The 15,968-nt window shown below is 36.6% G+C and overlaps 1 protein-coding gene across 6 annotated transcripts in view; it reads left to right on the plus strand.

The window, feature by feature from the left end:
• The window catches only part of KANSL1 (KAT8 regulatory NSL complex subunit 1), a 185,785-nt gene that overhangs the window by 151,381 nt on the left and 18,436 nt on the right, over positions 1-15,968 (plus strand). For all 6 annotated transcript variants that reach the window (XM_077853998.1, XM_077853999.1, XM_077853993.1 and 3 more), the window contains 2 exons: positions 2,435-2,547; positions 3,308-3,503. In XM_077853998.1, the coding sequence (XP_077710124.1) occupies positions 2,435-2,547; positions 3,308-3,503 (309 nt within the window). The remainder of the gene's footprint in view (positions 1-2,434; positions 2,548-3,307; positions 3,504-15,968) is intronic.

The raw sequence follows: 15,968 nt of genomic DNA on the forward strand, positions 1-15,968 counted from the left end.
AAGTATATGTATCTTATAGGCATGAAAAACAACATAGGCTATTAGCAGTGGTTATCTGTAGGTTGTGAAATTACTGATGATTTGTGCTTTTCTTCAGACTTTTTGTAAGAAAGATAAATTTGTTTTGAAAAGAGATTTTGCTAAAGAATGGCAACATTTAGTCTTGATAGGTGTCCTTACAGTTTATTGTCCCATAATCTCTACAAAAGAAACTAATCAAATGTAGATTCATCCTGTTATTTATATGTGACACCTTGTAAAATATGTAAATGTATAGAATATATCTGCCGTAATGTTAAATGCTAGTATTTAAATAAGCATGAAATTGACTGAAGTTCGTAAGATCAGCATACCAGCAAAAAGTTCACAGTCACAGAAATTCATGTTGAAAGGACTTCTGTAATCTTAGGAAAGCTGTTAACATGCCAGGAGTCACACATCGGCTCATTAATGCAAACCTGGATATTAAATCCTTTTGATTATCTAGTCCTTTGTCGTTCCATGAAGTTTGTTCGGGCTTTTTGAGGTTCCCCCTGAATAGTAAATATTTGTTAGCATTCAGGTGGATATTTGGGATTACCAACTTTTTTTAAAGATTTTATTTATTTATTCATGAGAGACCCACAGAGAGAGAGAGGCAGAGACACAGGCTGAGGGAGAAGCAGGCTCCCTGCAAGGAGCCCGATGTGGGACTGGATCCCGGATCCCAGGATCACGCCCTGAGCCAAAGGCAGACAGACACTCAACCACTGAGCCACCCAGGCATTGCTTATGTACTTTTTTATTTTTTATTTATTTATTTTTTTAATAATTATGTACTTTTTTAAATGTAAAAATATTATCTAAAAAAATTTGTTCTAACACCATTTCTGTCCTGTCATTGTCTATATATGTACATTTATAGTCATCACAGTTGTATTAAAAATATTTTTAATCTTTTTCTAAAATCATTTCTACATAAAAGACTTTTTAAAAATATTTTAAATATCATTTTGGTGTAAAGGAAAAAGAAATGTCTTTTGTGATTATATTTTACATTCTGGTTTACTATTCTACAATTTATAACTGTGCCTCAGATGTTGAGCATTTATATTATTGATATATAGCATTACAGTGACCATCTTTGTGTATAAGATTTTGGGAAATGTGTTTATTGGATTATTTCTTTAAGATAGATTTTTAGAATTGAGTGATAGGAACATCTTTATAAGTCTTGCTACTTAACAAGAGGAGATTGGTGTAGTGTTAAGGCAATGAGTATGTGTGCCAAATTTACCATAATTTTGACATGATTGGCTGATACAGTTGCTCAGGATTTTTGTAGTATTTTAGTACATGTACAAGATACATATAAGAGCATTTTCCCAGTGTTCACTTGTTGTAGTTTGCTTATGTCTTTTTTGCATGTATACTTTGATCTAGTTTTTTGGATAATTTGTATTAAAACATTTTGGTTAGCTTCCCAGTCTATTGTCCTTTCTTGATACTTGCCTACAGCTGGTTTCAGGTCTGCAGATTCTTTGGTGTTTTCTCCCTGGGGGTGTAAAGATCAAAAGAAATTGAGCAATACTGAAAAACAGAATTTCAGCCTCAAAATACTGGCTTTGATATGAACTGGTAACATTTACAGGAAGAAGAACCTAAGAACACCCTAAAGTCATTTTGAGTGTAAGCAGACAAAGCCTACTGCCTTTCTGTGATATTCCAGCAGCAGCAGGGTGGAGGGATAAATGTATCTGTGGCCTTATTGCCTGTAACTCAGAGACTCCACATGACTGACATCTCATGGCTGTACCTATCCCTTTTGAGCCTAATGAGTACATAATTTATTTTGAAGTAGTCCCATTCAAACTTTTCCAGATTCTTTCCCCACCTCCCTTTTTTCGGTTTATGTCCTAAGTATATATTTGATTTATGTAGTTCAGAGATAGTAGTTACTACCTGATAGCATTAGGTAATTAGTTACAGAGCTTTTATTGTTTTTTTTTTCTATCTTATCATATGTATGTGTATTTACACAAAGTACAATTTTCTGGAAAGAGGTTTCCAGCATCTACCATGAAGTTAAGCAGGTATTAACTACATTCACCTTGCGTCTTAGTTGCCTTGGTAGTGAACCTATGATCCTTACTTGAAGACTCTTACTATGTAATTATTTTACTAAGCTTCTGTTTCATGGAATCATTAAGTCATTTCCCGATCAGTGAGTACTTCATATTAGTCTGTTAAATATTTTGGTTCCTTACTCTTCTTTACCCCAAAGTGAAAGCCAGTTCTCTTAGTTATTTTCTTTTTTCCTCAGCCATATGAGTTTTGTTTTTTCAAATTGGTTGTCAGAAATTTTAGGTGTTTAATTTAAATGATATTGTGCTGATTTTCATTCTGGATGCTATTGGTTAAATGTTAACAATGTATTTTTATCTTTCTCCTTTAGATTGAGTCTGTTTCTCAGCCACTGGAAAACCATGGTGCCTCTGGTCATCCTTCAGAGTCATTGTCTACCAAATCATGTGGAGCATTGAGACCTGTCAATGGAGTTATTAACACGTAAGTTGTATGTCTTCTGCTTCCTAAACCACTAATCCTAGTTTTAAGACCGAAAACTTATCACTTAATAGTATTGTGCATGCTTCTTACTGTAGCAAGTATATTTTAATTAGCATGCTAATATATTTCCCTTTTATTTATGGTAGCCTAAAATTAACTTACCATGGAGGAAAAAATAAAAGGTCCTACTGTTACTGTGAGTCGTTATGGTTGGTCCTAGCTTGGTAGAATTCTTGAGAAGTGTTTACATAAACTCTCTTACTCTTAGGACAGATTATTAGCTCCCTAAAGGCCATGTTTGTGAATTTGTATTTATGAAAATTGAAGGAATCCCCCTATGTTAGAATAGTGTATACACATCCTTTAAAGTCAGATTTCACAGAAGAACTGATTTTTGGGAAACCCATTAACATTAATGGGTTAAGATTAATCATTTGGGCATGATTAATCGTTTTCTTACCAGTTGCAATTTTCTTGGATTTTTTTTATTATTATTATTCATGTTTCTGTTATAGAAGAGAACTCAATCACTTGGAACCTGAGTTTTTCACTTACTAACTTGCACTTTTCAGACATGATGTTAATGTCCACCAAGATTCTTAAAAATAAGCATATACTGTGCTTATTTAGGAAGTGACATGCATCTGCTCCAGAATAATTGTGTCTGTGAACATTTGTAACCAGAGGAGGTTAAAGCGATATCAGAGGCTTTGTTTCCTTGTCTTCTGAGAAGTGAATGTTCTTCTTTCCCTTTGTATAGTCTACAGCCTATCTTGGCAGACCACATTCCAGGTGACATCTCTGATGCTGAGGAACAATTACAAAAAAAGCAACGACTCAATCTAGTTTCTTCATCAACTGATGGCACCTGTGTGGCAGCCCGAACACGTCCTGTGCTGAGCTGTAAGAAACGAAGGCTTGTTCGACCCAATAGCATCGTTCCTCTTTCCAGGAAGGTCAGTACCAATGAGACTTGGTTATTGTTAAACAGTGAGCCCAAATGCTCAGATAGAATTATTAGTCTTTTGCCAAGTTTGGTTCATTTGACTAATATTTTCTAAACTTGGCTAACCACCCAAATTTCCTGGGGAGCTTGAGAAAATGCTGGGTTCCTGACAATTGTTTCTAGAAGTTATGTCTTCATTGTTCTAAAGCTGGGCCTGGGACTCTTTTTTATTTTCGGAAAGCAGAAAAACTCCCAGGTATTTCTTGAGGCACGTTTGGAAATCACTGACTTGAGCTTTGTAATAGAAATGGGAAAGAAGAGTTAAGTGCTGCCATCAACACTTAAGAGGAGAGTGATGCACTTTCCACTTGTCCTGTTACCACTGGAAATGGCAATGTGGCATGCGTTCCTGTCAAATAATCTGTGTTAAAATGTTTAAATTGATGTGATGAAATGAATGTTGGTCTTCACACAGAAAATGGAGATTAATTCACAAATGTAGGAAACTTTTGATTGCTGCCTCTTCAAATAGAGTTGGATTTATTCCAAAACTAATGAAATAATACTTCGGTAAAATTAATACCATGCAATGGTATTAACTTTGAAGAAGATAAACCTGGGTTTGGATCATGACACTGCCATTTAGTAGTTGTGTGATGTGAAACATGTTAACACCCCCTTAATCCCCTTCCCAGACCCTTCCCTTCATCCCAAGCCTCAGATCTCATAGGGTTATTAGAGAGCTCAATGAAATACATGTAACTTACTCATGGGGGTGTCTGGCTGATAAATTACTGGTACAACGTGGCTGTTCCTGTTAGTATTTTGGTTATTATTCACTTGTTCATTCTTTCAATAAATATTTATTGAGCTCCTACAGTGAACTAGGTCTGTTCTATGCAGTGGGAATATGACACTAAAAAACAGATAAAAATATTTCCACTCCTGAAATACTCTAGTGAGTAGAGACAGAAAAGAAAACAACAAAATAAGGATAATGGTATGTCCTATAGTATTAAGTGCTAGGGAGAAAAATGTAGCAGATGAAGGGAATAAGGACTGCTGGGGAGCTCAGATGGAATTAAGCCTTGAGACATTCCAAGGATAAGGAAGAGCCTAGAAAGGAGTGACTAGTGAAATAGAAGGAAAGTGAAGAAAATGAGACCCATGAACAGTAAATGAAGAACATGTGTCAGAGAGGAAGGAGGATGGTGTATGGATGCTGTAGACAGGTCCAGTTAGATGAAGACAGCAAACTGACTCTTGGATGTGGCCGGATTAGGGCTGTTTGAGATCTGTATAAGTTCTTTTGCTAATGGGAGAGAGTGAAATTCTGCTTGGAGTGGGTTTAGGAGAGGATGGGAGGCAAGGAATTGGGGGGGAACTGTTTAGGATAATGCTTTCAAAGAATATTTCTGTAAAGGAGAGCAGAGAAAAGTTTATGTGAAGGGAAATCTTTCTTATGATAGAGCTTTTACAATATATTGCTGGTGAAAAAACTGATGACGAAGAAGGGAGAGAATTGTTGGAACCATTAATATTTGGGCAGTGGATTTTCAGTGTTGGGCCTATCTTATGCAATTGGACTGAAGTGTTGTGGGGTTTTTTTTGTTGTTTTTTGTTTTTTTTTTTTAAGGAAAGTATTGTAAGTAAAAATTTAACTATCGGGTTGTGCCATTTTTCTCTTGTCAGTTCCTCAGAATTCCTAAATTACCAAATACCAGAAAAAAAGATATTTGGCAAGATTCTCATTGATATTTGAGTCTCAATGTTTTAATTAATATTTCTGTAAATCTAAATTATTTTCTTAGAGGTTGAGGGGTTGATTTAGGAAAAGCAAGAAAACTATATTTAAAGAAAAAAAAAGAAGACGACAGTATATTACTGTCAAATGTAAGAAAGTAGTTTCTGATCATGACTGATGCTTTCAACAACAGAAAAACCTCAACCAAACAAAACCAAAAACCTCACAGGGAAATCGTGTCCTTCCTCTGTTTTGGCAGTTTGCTAATTCCACTATGTCATGATATCTAGGGGTTTTGTAAAAAGTTTTGTAAATTTTTTTTTTCTTCTGTGATGTAGGGTGGCCTCCTGGATTCTTTTTAATCTGTGAACTAGCAAACCTTGTTTCTATTGACAGATTTTTCTGGTCTGTGCCTAAAATCTAATGTACTTTTAGAAGAGACACATAAAGCATACTAAAGACTCTTCGGTCCCAATGCCAGTTTCTAAAAACACAATCATCCTGACCTACAAAAGTGAAAAAGAAATAAATTGAGTTTGGGAAATAAACCATTTGCTGGTTATAGCAGAAATGCAGGAGTTCTGTCAGTGTTGGAGGCAAAGGCCATTCTGTCTGTCTTGATTGCTCACTGTGTCTCCTTGCTCAGTGATGTTTGCTGATGAGCAGGCATCTTGCCTTTTATCATCCTGTGATGCTGGATTTGCCAAGCAAATTTATTCAGTACTTTGTCAAGTGCCCACGTTGTTCCAGGTATTCTTTTTTTTTTTTTAAGATTTTAATTTATTTATTCATGAGAGACATAGAGAAGCAGAGGGAGAAGCAGGCTCCACGCAGGGAACCCGACGTGGGACTCCATCCTGGGTCTCCAGGATCCCGCCCTGGGCTGAAGGCGGCGCCAAACCGCTGAGCCACTGGGGCTGCCCTGTTCCAGGTATTCTTGAGATTTCATTGTTGAATAAAGTGCTTGCCTTCGTGGAGCTTACTTTCTAATGACTGACCCTGGATAGCAAAGATGTTAATAGATAAACCATTTTCTGATGTTGGTGAACTTTTTTTTTTTTTTAAGATTTTATTTATTCATAGACACACAGAGAGAGAGAGAGAGGCAGAGACACAGACAGAGGGAGAAGCAGGCTCCATGCAGGGAGCCTGATGTGGGACTCGATCCCGGGTCTCCAGGATCACACCCCAGGCTGCAGGCGGTGGCAAACCGCTGCGCCACCGGGGCTGCCCGGTAAGTGGTATTGAGTTCACACTTAACTGTAATAAGATTTGCTTCCAAGTTAAAAAAGAATAACAGGAGCTTGGGCAGCCTGGGTATCTCAGTGGTTTAGCACTGCCTTCAGCCCAGGGGGCCTGATCCTGGAGACCTGGGATCGAGTCCCATGTTGGGCTCCCTGCATGGAGCCTGCTTCTCCCTCTGCCTCTGTCACTGCCTCTCTCTATTTCCCTCTCTGTGTCTCCATGAATAAATAAATAAAAACCAAAAAAAAAAAAGAAAAAGAATATCAGGAGCTATATTTTCTGGATTAATTTGTTATTGCCTCTCCCACCACATTCCTACCTGCCCAGGAAAGGTGGTTACTAGTATATTTACAAGTATAGAATACAAAAAACAGATGTTTAATGTCAGTGTTACTGGCTTACCTACATATTTTAAATTATCTCTACTACATTATAGAACCAAATATAAAACTCACTTTAGGGAACTTACTCAGTTTTACAGGACAGTCATCTTAGTTGAATCACAGCTGGAATTTTTATCGAGTCTTACCAACATTTCTGAAATTACAATATATGTTAAAATTGAGATATACTTTTAGTGTGATAGCACATTTCTTTTGCTCTTAAAAGGCTATTCTTATGTCATTAGTATCTTAATTCAGTGATACCATGAAGGGTTCAGTAAGATGCACTTGTTGGAAATAAACAGGAATGAGACCTATCAGTAAATAATGAAAGGCTTTGAATGCCCAAACTGTTGATTTGGGTTTTATCAGTTAGATTTTAGAGGATTTTTGTTTTGAGCAGTGAGGTGCCATAAGCTATTTTTAAAAGATAAAGTGTGCGGGTAGTTTATGTTTGGAGTCGATTGGCCATAAAAGATACTAGAGTCAATAAGAAAGAGTAGTAACAATAGTAATCCTAGAGGAAACAATAGTCAGACTCAAAGCTCTCAGAATGTAAGAGATTTCAAAACTAGTCCTAAGGAAGAATCACCAGGGAGGGTGTTTCAATATCAAAGTTGTGAAGACAGAGAGCTTTGAGATTGGGAGAATGGGATTATCTTCCACAGAAATCAGTAAGGCCCAGGAGAATTTTATCATCATTTTATTGTAATATTAGTGCATATCGTAATGAGTTGCCTGTACTACTGTGTATTGCATATCTTATGTCTGTTAGGGATCTGGTTTGGTAGATGTTAGCAGTTAGGTAAGCCCCTGAAGAAACACTCAAGTGGGAAATTTTTATAACATGTATCACTAATGTTTATTTCTTGCCCTGCTGCTTCTATGAGGTATGTACAGCTTAATCTAGAACACTAGGTTCTAGGGGCCCCTGGGTGGCTCAGTTGGTTAAGTGTCTGCCTTCAGCTCAAGTCATGATCCCAGAACCCTGGGATCAAGCCTCACATTGGGTGCTCTGCTCTGTGGGAGCCTGTTTCTCCCTCTCCCTGCCACTACCCCTGCCTTGTGCGCGCATGTGTGTGCTCTCTCTTTGTCAAATAAATAAAATCTTTTTAAAAAATGCATTCTTTATTGATGGGCTTGTTATGATAGATTTTGGAGGCCTAACTTTTCAATACTAGTCGAACTTTTGGGAAGAAGCAGGGGTGCCATGTGGACAATTGCAGTCATTATAGAATACAAAATAAATTTTGAAAGGCTGAGATAAAATAAATAGAAGCTCTGATATTTTATTTGTAAACTGTCCTGAAGCCGAAAGAATTTTTTAATGCTTTGAACTAATCTGTGATTTAACAAATGATGAATGAATAGAGTTTTACTTTGATAGTGGAATTCATCCATGGGCATTGCAGTGGGTTTTTAATGGAAATTCCTTTAGAGGGGATCCCTGGGTGGCTCAGTGGTTTCACGCCTGCCTTTGGCCCAGGGCGTGATCCTGGAGTCCCGGGATCGAGTCCCGCGTCTGGCTCCCGGCAAGGAGCCTGCTTCTCCCTCTGCCTGTGTCTCTGCGCCTCTCTCTCTCTCTCTCTCTCTCTCTCTATCATAAATAAATAAAAATAAATCTTTAAAAAAAAAAGGAAATTCCTTTAGAGAGAATTAATATAATTTAAAGTATTAAAGGAAAATAGAATTTCTCCATGTATCCAAGTATTCTATTTCTTCATTCAGTTTTTGTTTTCCTACATTCTTGATATTTTTGTGATGCAAATGAGATTTTTTTTCTGTTACTGTTATGAGTGCTGTTGATTTCTATAATCGAACACTTTGAATTGTTTTGGTTGATTAATTTTCTAGATAGGCTATCAGCAGCAAAAAAATAAATCTGAATTTATATTTATTTATAAATATGAATAAATATAAATATGAATGATACCTCTTTATACACTAATGATACCTCTTTATACACTACTTACTCCTTTTCCTTGACCAGATGTACTTACAGAACAGTGTTAAGAAATAGTTGGTCATAGCTGGTTTTAATGGCAATACTTTGAGTTTTGTTTTGTTAGGGAGAGGGAAGGAGAAGGAGAGAATCTTAAGCAGGCTTCACGCCCAACTCCTAATATGGGGATTGGTCTCACACCCTGAGATCATGATCTAAGCCAAAATCAAGAGTCGGATGTTTAACCGTCTGAACCACCCAGGTGACCCTCATGATGATACTTTTATCAGTTCAATATTAATTTTGATATAGGGTAACTTCTTTTTTTTTTTAAGATTTCTTTCATTCATTCATTCATTCATTCATTCATTCATTCATTCATGAGAGAGACAGAGGGAGAGAGGCAGAGACACAGACAGAGGGAGAAGCAGGTTCCATGTAGGGAGCCCGATGTGGGACTCATTCCAGGATCCCGGGATCATGCCCCTGGACGAAGACAGGCGCTAAATCACTGAGCCACCCAGGGATCCCCCCAATATAGGGCAACTTCTTAAAAAGAATTGGGACACTTTACCATTTGCTGTGCTTTAGAAAACTTTAAAGTGGGAAATTTTTATAACATGTATCACTAATGTTTATTTCTTGCCCTGAGAAATTCCAAAAGAATATACCTCTGGAAAACTATTAAACAGGTTTGGTAAAACAATTAATGAAACTTCTCAGATCTCCAATAGAGTAAAAGATAATAGAGCCTTTCTCAGATAATGGTTTTTCAGATAAACTCATACAGAATTGTAGAAAGCATTCTTAATTTTTAAATCCTTGTTATCTGTGGTTGTGTGTCCATTCCTCAGTCTTAATTATAGTTGTCTTCTCTTTCTTGATTAATCTTGTCAGCAGTTATCCTATTTTATTGGTTATTTCAAAGATTGGTTATTTGCTGGTAATTTCTTCTTCCTGTGGTCTTGGTTGGTTTTGTTTTGTTTTTCTTCCCTCCTTTCTGTCTTTATTCAAATGCTTAATTTATTTTCTGTTCTTTCTTACGTAATAATAAAAACATTTAACTTTTTGAATTTTCTTTTGAGTGTAGTTTTGGATGTCATTCCACAGCCTTTTATGTGTGAAGTACTCTTTTTGCTATTTGTAACTTGCCTTTGAGTTTTTGAGTTTTCCCAAGATGTACAATTGAGTTTCCAATCTCTGTGAAGGCTTTGATTTTTTTTTTTTAAGATTTTATTTATTCATGAGACAGAGACATAGGCAGAAGGAGAAGCAGGCTCCCAGTGGGGATCCTGATGCAAGACTCCATCCCAGGACCCTAGGATCACAACCTGAGCCAAAGGCAGACACTCAACCACTGAGCCACCCAGGTGCCTGAAGTCTTTGATTTTAATGGATATTTTATTAAATAAAAGTTTTTCGTTTTATATTCAGTTTTTAAACTAGATTTAAAGACTTATTTAGGCTTTTTTTTTTTTTAAGAATTTATTTATTTATTCATGATAGTCACACACACAGAGAGAGGCAGAGACACAGGCAGAGGGAGAAGCAGGCTCCACGCAGGAAGCCCGACGTGGGATTCAATCCCGGGTCTCCAGGATCGCGCCCCGGGCCAAAGGCAGGCGCCAAACCGTGGCGCCACCCAGGGATCCCCTAGGCTTATTTTTATTGTAACATTTCATTATTAATAGTCCTTTTATACCTTAATATGCCCATTTATTGAGTTCTTAATTTTAATTTGTAGTTTCTCAGGATCAGAACAAGAGTTTGACCATGTTTCTTAGCTCATAACTCTGTCCCTTAATATTGTTTCACTGTCTTTTGGTGGTAGGGGGAAGGTGATTATTTGTGTTTTGTTTTGGCATAGAATTAAAGTGGTGTTATTTTCAGTCCTTTTATATTGGTTGGTAATCAATTCTGCTCTGCACTGTTCCATGTGGTAGCTCCTATAGCCTTGTGTAACTATTTAAAATTAAGATAAAAAATTTAGTACCTTATTTGCACAGCCACATTTCAGATTTTTGGTAGTCACATGTGGCCACCATATTTAACTCACACAAATATTGAATATTTCCAGTATGGACAGTGTGGAAGGTTTTTTTTTTTTTTATGGCACTATCAAGTCTTCTTTTGTAATAGCTTTGGGTTTTGATTCCCCTAAGTTTATAGTTGCAAATGGAAGTCTTCCAGTTATCTCTGTTACTGTTTTCTGTCCTGTTTGGCTCTTACTTCCTGCTCCTCAGTGTCCTCATTAAATTAAACATGGAAGCGATTGGCATAGTTTGGATGAACATAGTAAGTACTCAGATGTTAGCTGTTAACATTTCTGTCATTGTTTTCATCTCTTTGGTCCTTCCATAGTGTAAAGGAAGAAAGACAAGTTTATTGCTCACATCCTATTTTAATTCTCCAAATCATTAGTTCTGACCTATAGTTCCTCTTAGGTAGGTTTTAGTTCTGCTGCCATGAGTAATTAAGATTTTTTCTTTTCAAATTTTATATTTCCTTTCTGTGTCCTCTTACTGTCCTTTCATCTTCCCTATTTCCATGTGATTGAGGCTCTATTATCTTTTACTCTATTGGAGATATGAGAAGTTTCATTAATTGTTTTACCAAACTTGTTTTATAGTTTTCCAAAGGTATATTCTTTTTGAATTTCTCAGACTTGCTTCCCTATACCTTGTTCTGCAGTGTTTTGCTCATAGTCCTCATGCTGAGGGTTTTTTTCTTTCTTTCATTATTCTTAAAAAATGAGTTGATCTGTTACTTTGAGATTTCACTAGAAAAATTTAGTACCTGAGTGTATTTGTTTCCTGTCACAGTTCTTGAGGCTAGATGTTTGAAGTCAGGATGACAGCCCTTGCTACCTCTGAAGTTCTCTAAAGAATCCTTTCTAAATGCCACTTCCTGCTTTCTTTACTAGTGGTTGCTAGCAAATCTTAGCATTCCTTGGCTTGTGTCAGTGTATCTCATGTCTCTGCCTCTGTCTTTACATGATCATCTACCCTATGTGTCTGGTCTTTGTGTTTTCACATGGTCTTCTTATTAAAGATACCATTCATTGGATTTAAGGCCACCGCAACTCAGTATCACTTCATGTTAAAATTAATCACATCTGCAAAAGCCTCTTACAGATAAGGTCACATTTTGTGGTTCCGGTTGGAACACTAGGGTAGGGTCTGGGATAGGGGGTACTATTCTACTCTGTACACTGGCCATTAGTCTTCGTCTCTGCTACTCATTTGATGGTTTAATCTTTTTCTCAGTTCTAAGCCTGGAAAGATGTTATTCCTAATTCAGTTCCTGGGTTTCAGCAGCTTTCGTATTTAGCATATCTGTGCTCTAGTTAGAGAAATAGTTGGACTTCATTTTACTCCCACTGCCAGTTTTCTAAAAGTCTTCTGCACCACTGAATTTTTTTTTTTTACCACTGAATTTATTTGAAAATTTTGAATTCCCTGTATATGAAAAAACTTAATCAGGTTTACCTGCCTCTTTCCCTAATTTTTTTTAACTCTGTAGGATATAGAGAATAAGATAACAAACGTACATACCACCTTAAATATTAATATCTTGACTTTTTTAATATTTAAAAGAAAATTATAAATGAACATTTATCTTCTGTCATCTCCGCTACCTGCTTCCTTCCCCAGAGGTAACCATTATCATGAATTTGGTGTTTATACTCCCAGTTCAGGTTCTTAGATTTTTACTACATGTATGTGTATATATATCCATGAGCAAAGTGCAGTGTGTATTGTTTCGTCTAATGTTCATATACAAATTTTTATAAATGCCATCATGGTGTACGTATTCTGCAACTTGGTATGTGGTTTTTTTTTTTTAATTCACTGTTGTCTTTTCAAGATCCTCCATATTGATAGACATACTTTTAGTTCATCTTTTGAAAATAGTCCACACTTCCTTAAAAAAGACAATGTTTGTGTGGGTGTGAGTATATCCATATCCCGTTGACTTCAGGGTTCTAAATTTAACTTCTATTTTGCGCTTAGTAATTGTGTTCATATCTTCTGTGTCCTTGGTCTGCTTTCAGTTTCTCTTCGAAATATATTTGGTAGGGCAGCCCGAGTGGCTCAGTGGTTTGGCGCTGCCTTCAGCCCGGGGCATGATCTTGGAGACCCGGGATCGAGTCCCATGTTGGGCTCCCTCGTGGAGCCTGCTTCTCCCTCTCCCTGTGTCTCTGCCTCTCTCTGTCTCTCATGAATAAATAAAATCTTTAAAAAAAAGAAAAAATATTTGGTATATACTATTGTGCAAATTTAAGGTATACGTGTTGATTTGGTCATTGATATGTCTGCCAATTCCAGCCTTAACTAACACCTCTATCATGCCATATGATTATCATTTCTTTCTTAAAGTTGAAATAATTAAGGTCCAGTCTCTTCCCATATTTATAATATAGTACTGTTGTCTCTGTAATCACTATACCATGTGTTAGGTCTCCAGGACTTATCTATTAACTGCAAGTTTATACTTCTAAACAACCTCTCTTATTTCCCCATCTCCCCTTAGATACATACAAATTAATGGTTTTTATTTGTTTTTGCTATCTTTTCTTTCATCATTGTCTTCCCCTTTTGGTCTGCAGTAATGATTTTACTTTAAATAGGTGTCTTGGGGCAGCCTGGGTGGCTCAGTGGCTTAGCGCCACCTTCAGTCCCGGGTGTGGTCCTGGAGACCCGGGATCGAGTCCCACGTCAGGCTCCCTGCATGGAATGGAGCCTGCTTCTCCCTCTGCCTGTGTCTGTGCCTCTCTCTCTCTCTCTCTCTCTCTCTCTCATGAATAAATAAGTAAAATTTAAAAAATAAACAAATAAATAAATATGTGTCTTGGTAAGTAAGTACTTGGTAGATCTTTTTCCGTCCCTTTGTTTTCATTTTTTGTATGACGGTTTGTTTTAGCAGAGAGAAATTTACATTTCTCTGATTACTATTAGATTTGGAATCATTGCTTTCATAATTTTTAAGTCTTGCCTTCTCTGTGCCTGTTTTTTTGCAGGGTCGGGGGGGAGCTCTTCTGCTATTGGGTTAATTAAGTCTTTAATTTTATTAAGTAGGCTCCACACCCAACATGGGGGCTTGAACTCACAACCCTGAGATCAAGAGACCTATGCCTTACCAGCTAAGCCAGCCAGGCCACCCCAGTTACCTTGTTTTTAAATACTTACCAAATTAGTCATCTGTAGATTCATAGTTCTGTTGACCAACACATTTGCCATTCTTGTTCGTGGTTGCCATCCCACTCTGTCCTCGCTGAACACTTCCTTCAGTAGCCTTCCAACAAGGGTCTAGTAAATTGTCAAGTCAACCTTTACATACTGTTTTGTGTGTAAATATATACATATGTGTAATTGCCATTATAAATTGCCTTTATTCTTGAATGATGGTTTAACTGCATGGAAAATTTTTTATTCAGTTTGAAGATACTGCATTGCGTTCCAGTATTTATTGTTGATGAAAATTCTTATGTCAGTTTCTCATTCCTCTATAGTTTATGTGTATCTTCTTTCAGCCCCAGTACTTTGAGTTTTGTTTCCATGTTTTACAGTAACAAGGGGCATATTTAGATGTATGAGTTAATTTTTAGCCACTTTGGTCTTAGCTTGTACCCTCATTCTGAGAGTTCTTGTCTGTCTTGAGTTTTGAAATTTGAAATTTATTATTTCTTTAAATTTTCCCTCTCTTTTCCTCCTTAATATAGTATATATATATATAGATTGTCATAGATCGTTTCATTCTCTCTTCTACATTTTCTTTTTTCTTCGTATTTCCACCCGTCTTGCTGTTGTTCTCTGTAGTCTTCTGTGACTGTTTCTTCTGTTCATCAGATTTCTCTCCAGCTATGTTTAGTTTACTATTAAACTTGTTAGTTGTTTGGTTTTTTGTGGGTTGGTTGGTTTTTTTTTTTTTTTTAACTTGTGTGTACTTTTCATTGAAAATTTGTTTATGGTTGCTTATAGAAACATCCCTTTTTTTTTTTGTTTTCATCCTTTCCTAGTCTTTTATGGTGTTCCTTCCTTTATCTTTTTGAACAACTTTAATATATGTACTGTAAAATTGCTTTCAGATTATTCCATTTCCAGAGGCGCCTGGCTGGCTCGCTCAGTAGAACATGTGACTCTTGATCTTGGGGTCCTGAGTTCTAGCTCCCATATTGGGCTTAGAAATCACTTTTTAAAAATTACTCCATTTCTAGTTTGTTTGAGAACAAATCTCCCCATTTTTGCATCTACTGACTGCCTCACATCATTTTTGTCTACTTTGTAATTTCTCAGTGAGCTCATCTGGGGCAGGAGTGAGGAAGGCATGTTTTCTGTAGGAGTCTTGTCTTGTGTGATCCCTAGACTGTGGAAGTGAAAAGCTGTGAAAGCACAGTTTTCCATTGGTCATCTTTTCCATTTTTTAAAAGTAATTCATTTAGAAATATCACCTTTGTTACATATTAAGCTGTCATGTATACTTTGGTCTAGGTCTCCGTTTAAATTTTCTGTAGCAGACTTAATTACTGTAACTTTAAAATATTTTGATATATATTAGAGCAAGTCACTCCCTTCTATTTTTGCTTATCAGAAATTTTATGGGGACTTTTCCCTTTAAATATATATTCTTTCAGTTACAGTTTTAAGATTATTTGTGTAAATCTTTCTTTCTTAATCATTAACAGCTTTAAAGAGCTTTAAGTTTACAAGTTCTAGAGTATTTTTTGTTATTGTTAACAGTCAAGAATAGAATCTTTTTTTCACTTGTATGTTTTTAAATTACAGTTATTTTTAAGAAGGTGACATTTCAGAAAAAGACATGAGGAGAATGGAAAGGCTCATGATCTGGAATTTTGCCTACCATATTGAGGAAATAGCAATGGTAGAGTGAGCAAGGAGAGAAACAGGAAATAAAAGGAAATGAGGTTAGAGAGGGGATAGAGGTGACAGATGGAATAAAGCTTTTGTGCACACCATTGCAAGAACTTTGGCTCTTATTCCTTATGAGACAGGGTACCATTGGAACATTATGAGCTAAGGACTGATGAACCAAGGTTACCCCTACAACTGTATTTTTGTTAGAAGGAGGGGGCAAACAGGAAGATAAGCTAGGAGTTATTTAAGAAATACACATGAGAGAGGCACCTGGGTGGCTTAGTCA

Source organism: Canis aureus, chromosome 16 (assembly GCF_053574225.1).
Source record: "Canis aureus isolate CA01 chromosome 16, VMU_Caureus_v.1.0, whole genome shotgun sequence".
NCBI lineage: Eukaryota > Metazoa > Chordata > Mammalia > Carnivora > Canidae > Canis > Canis aureus.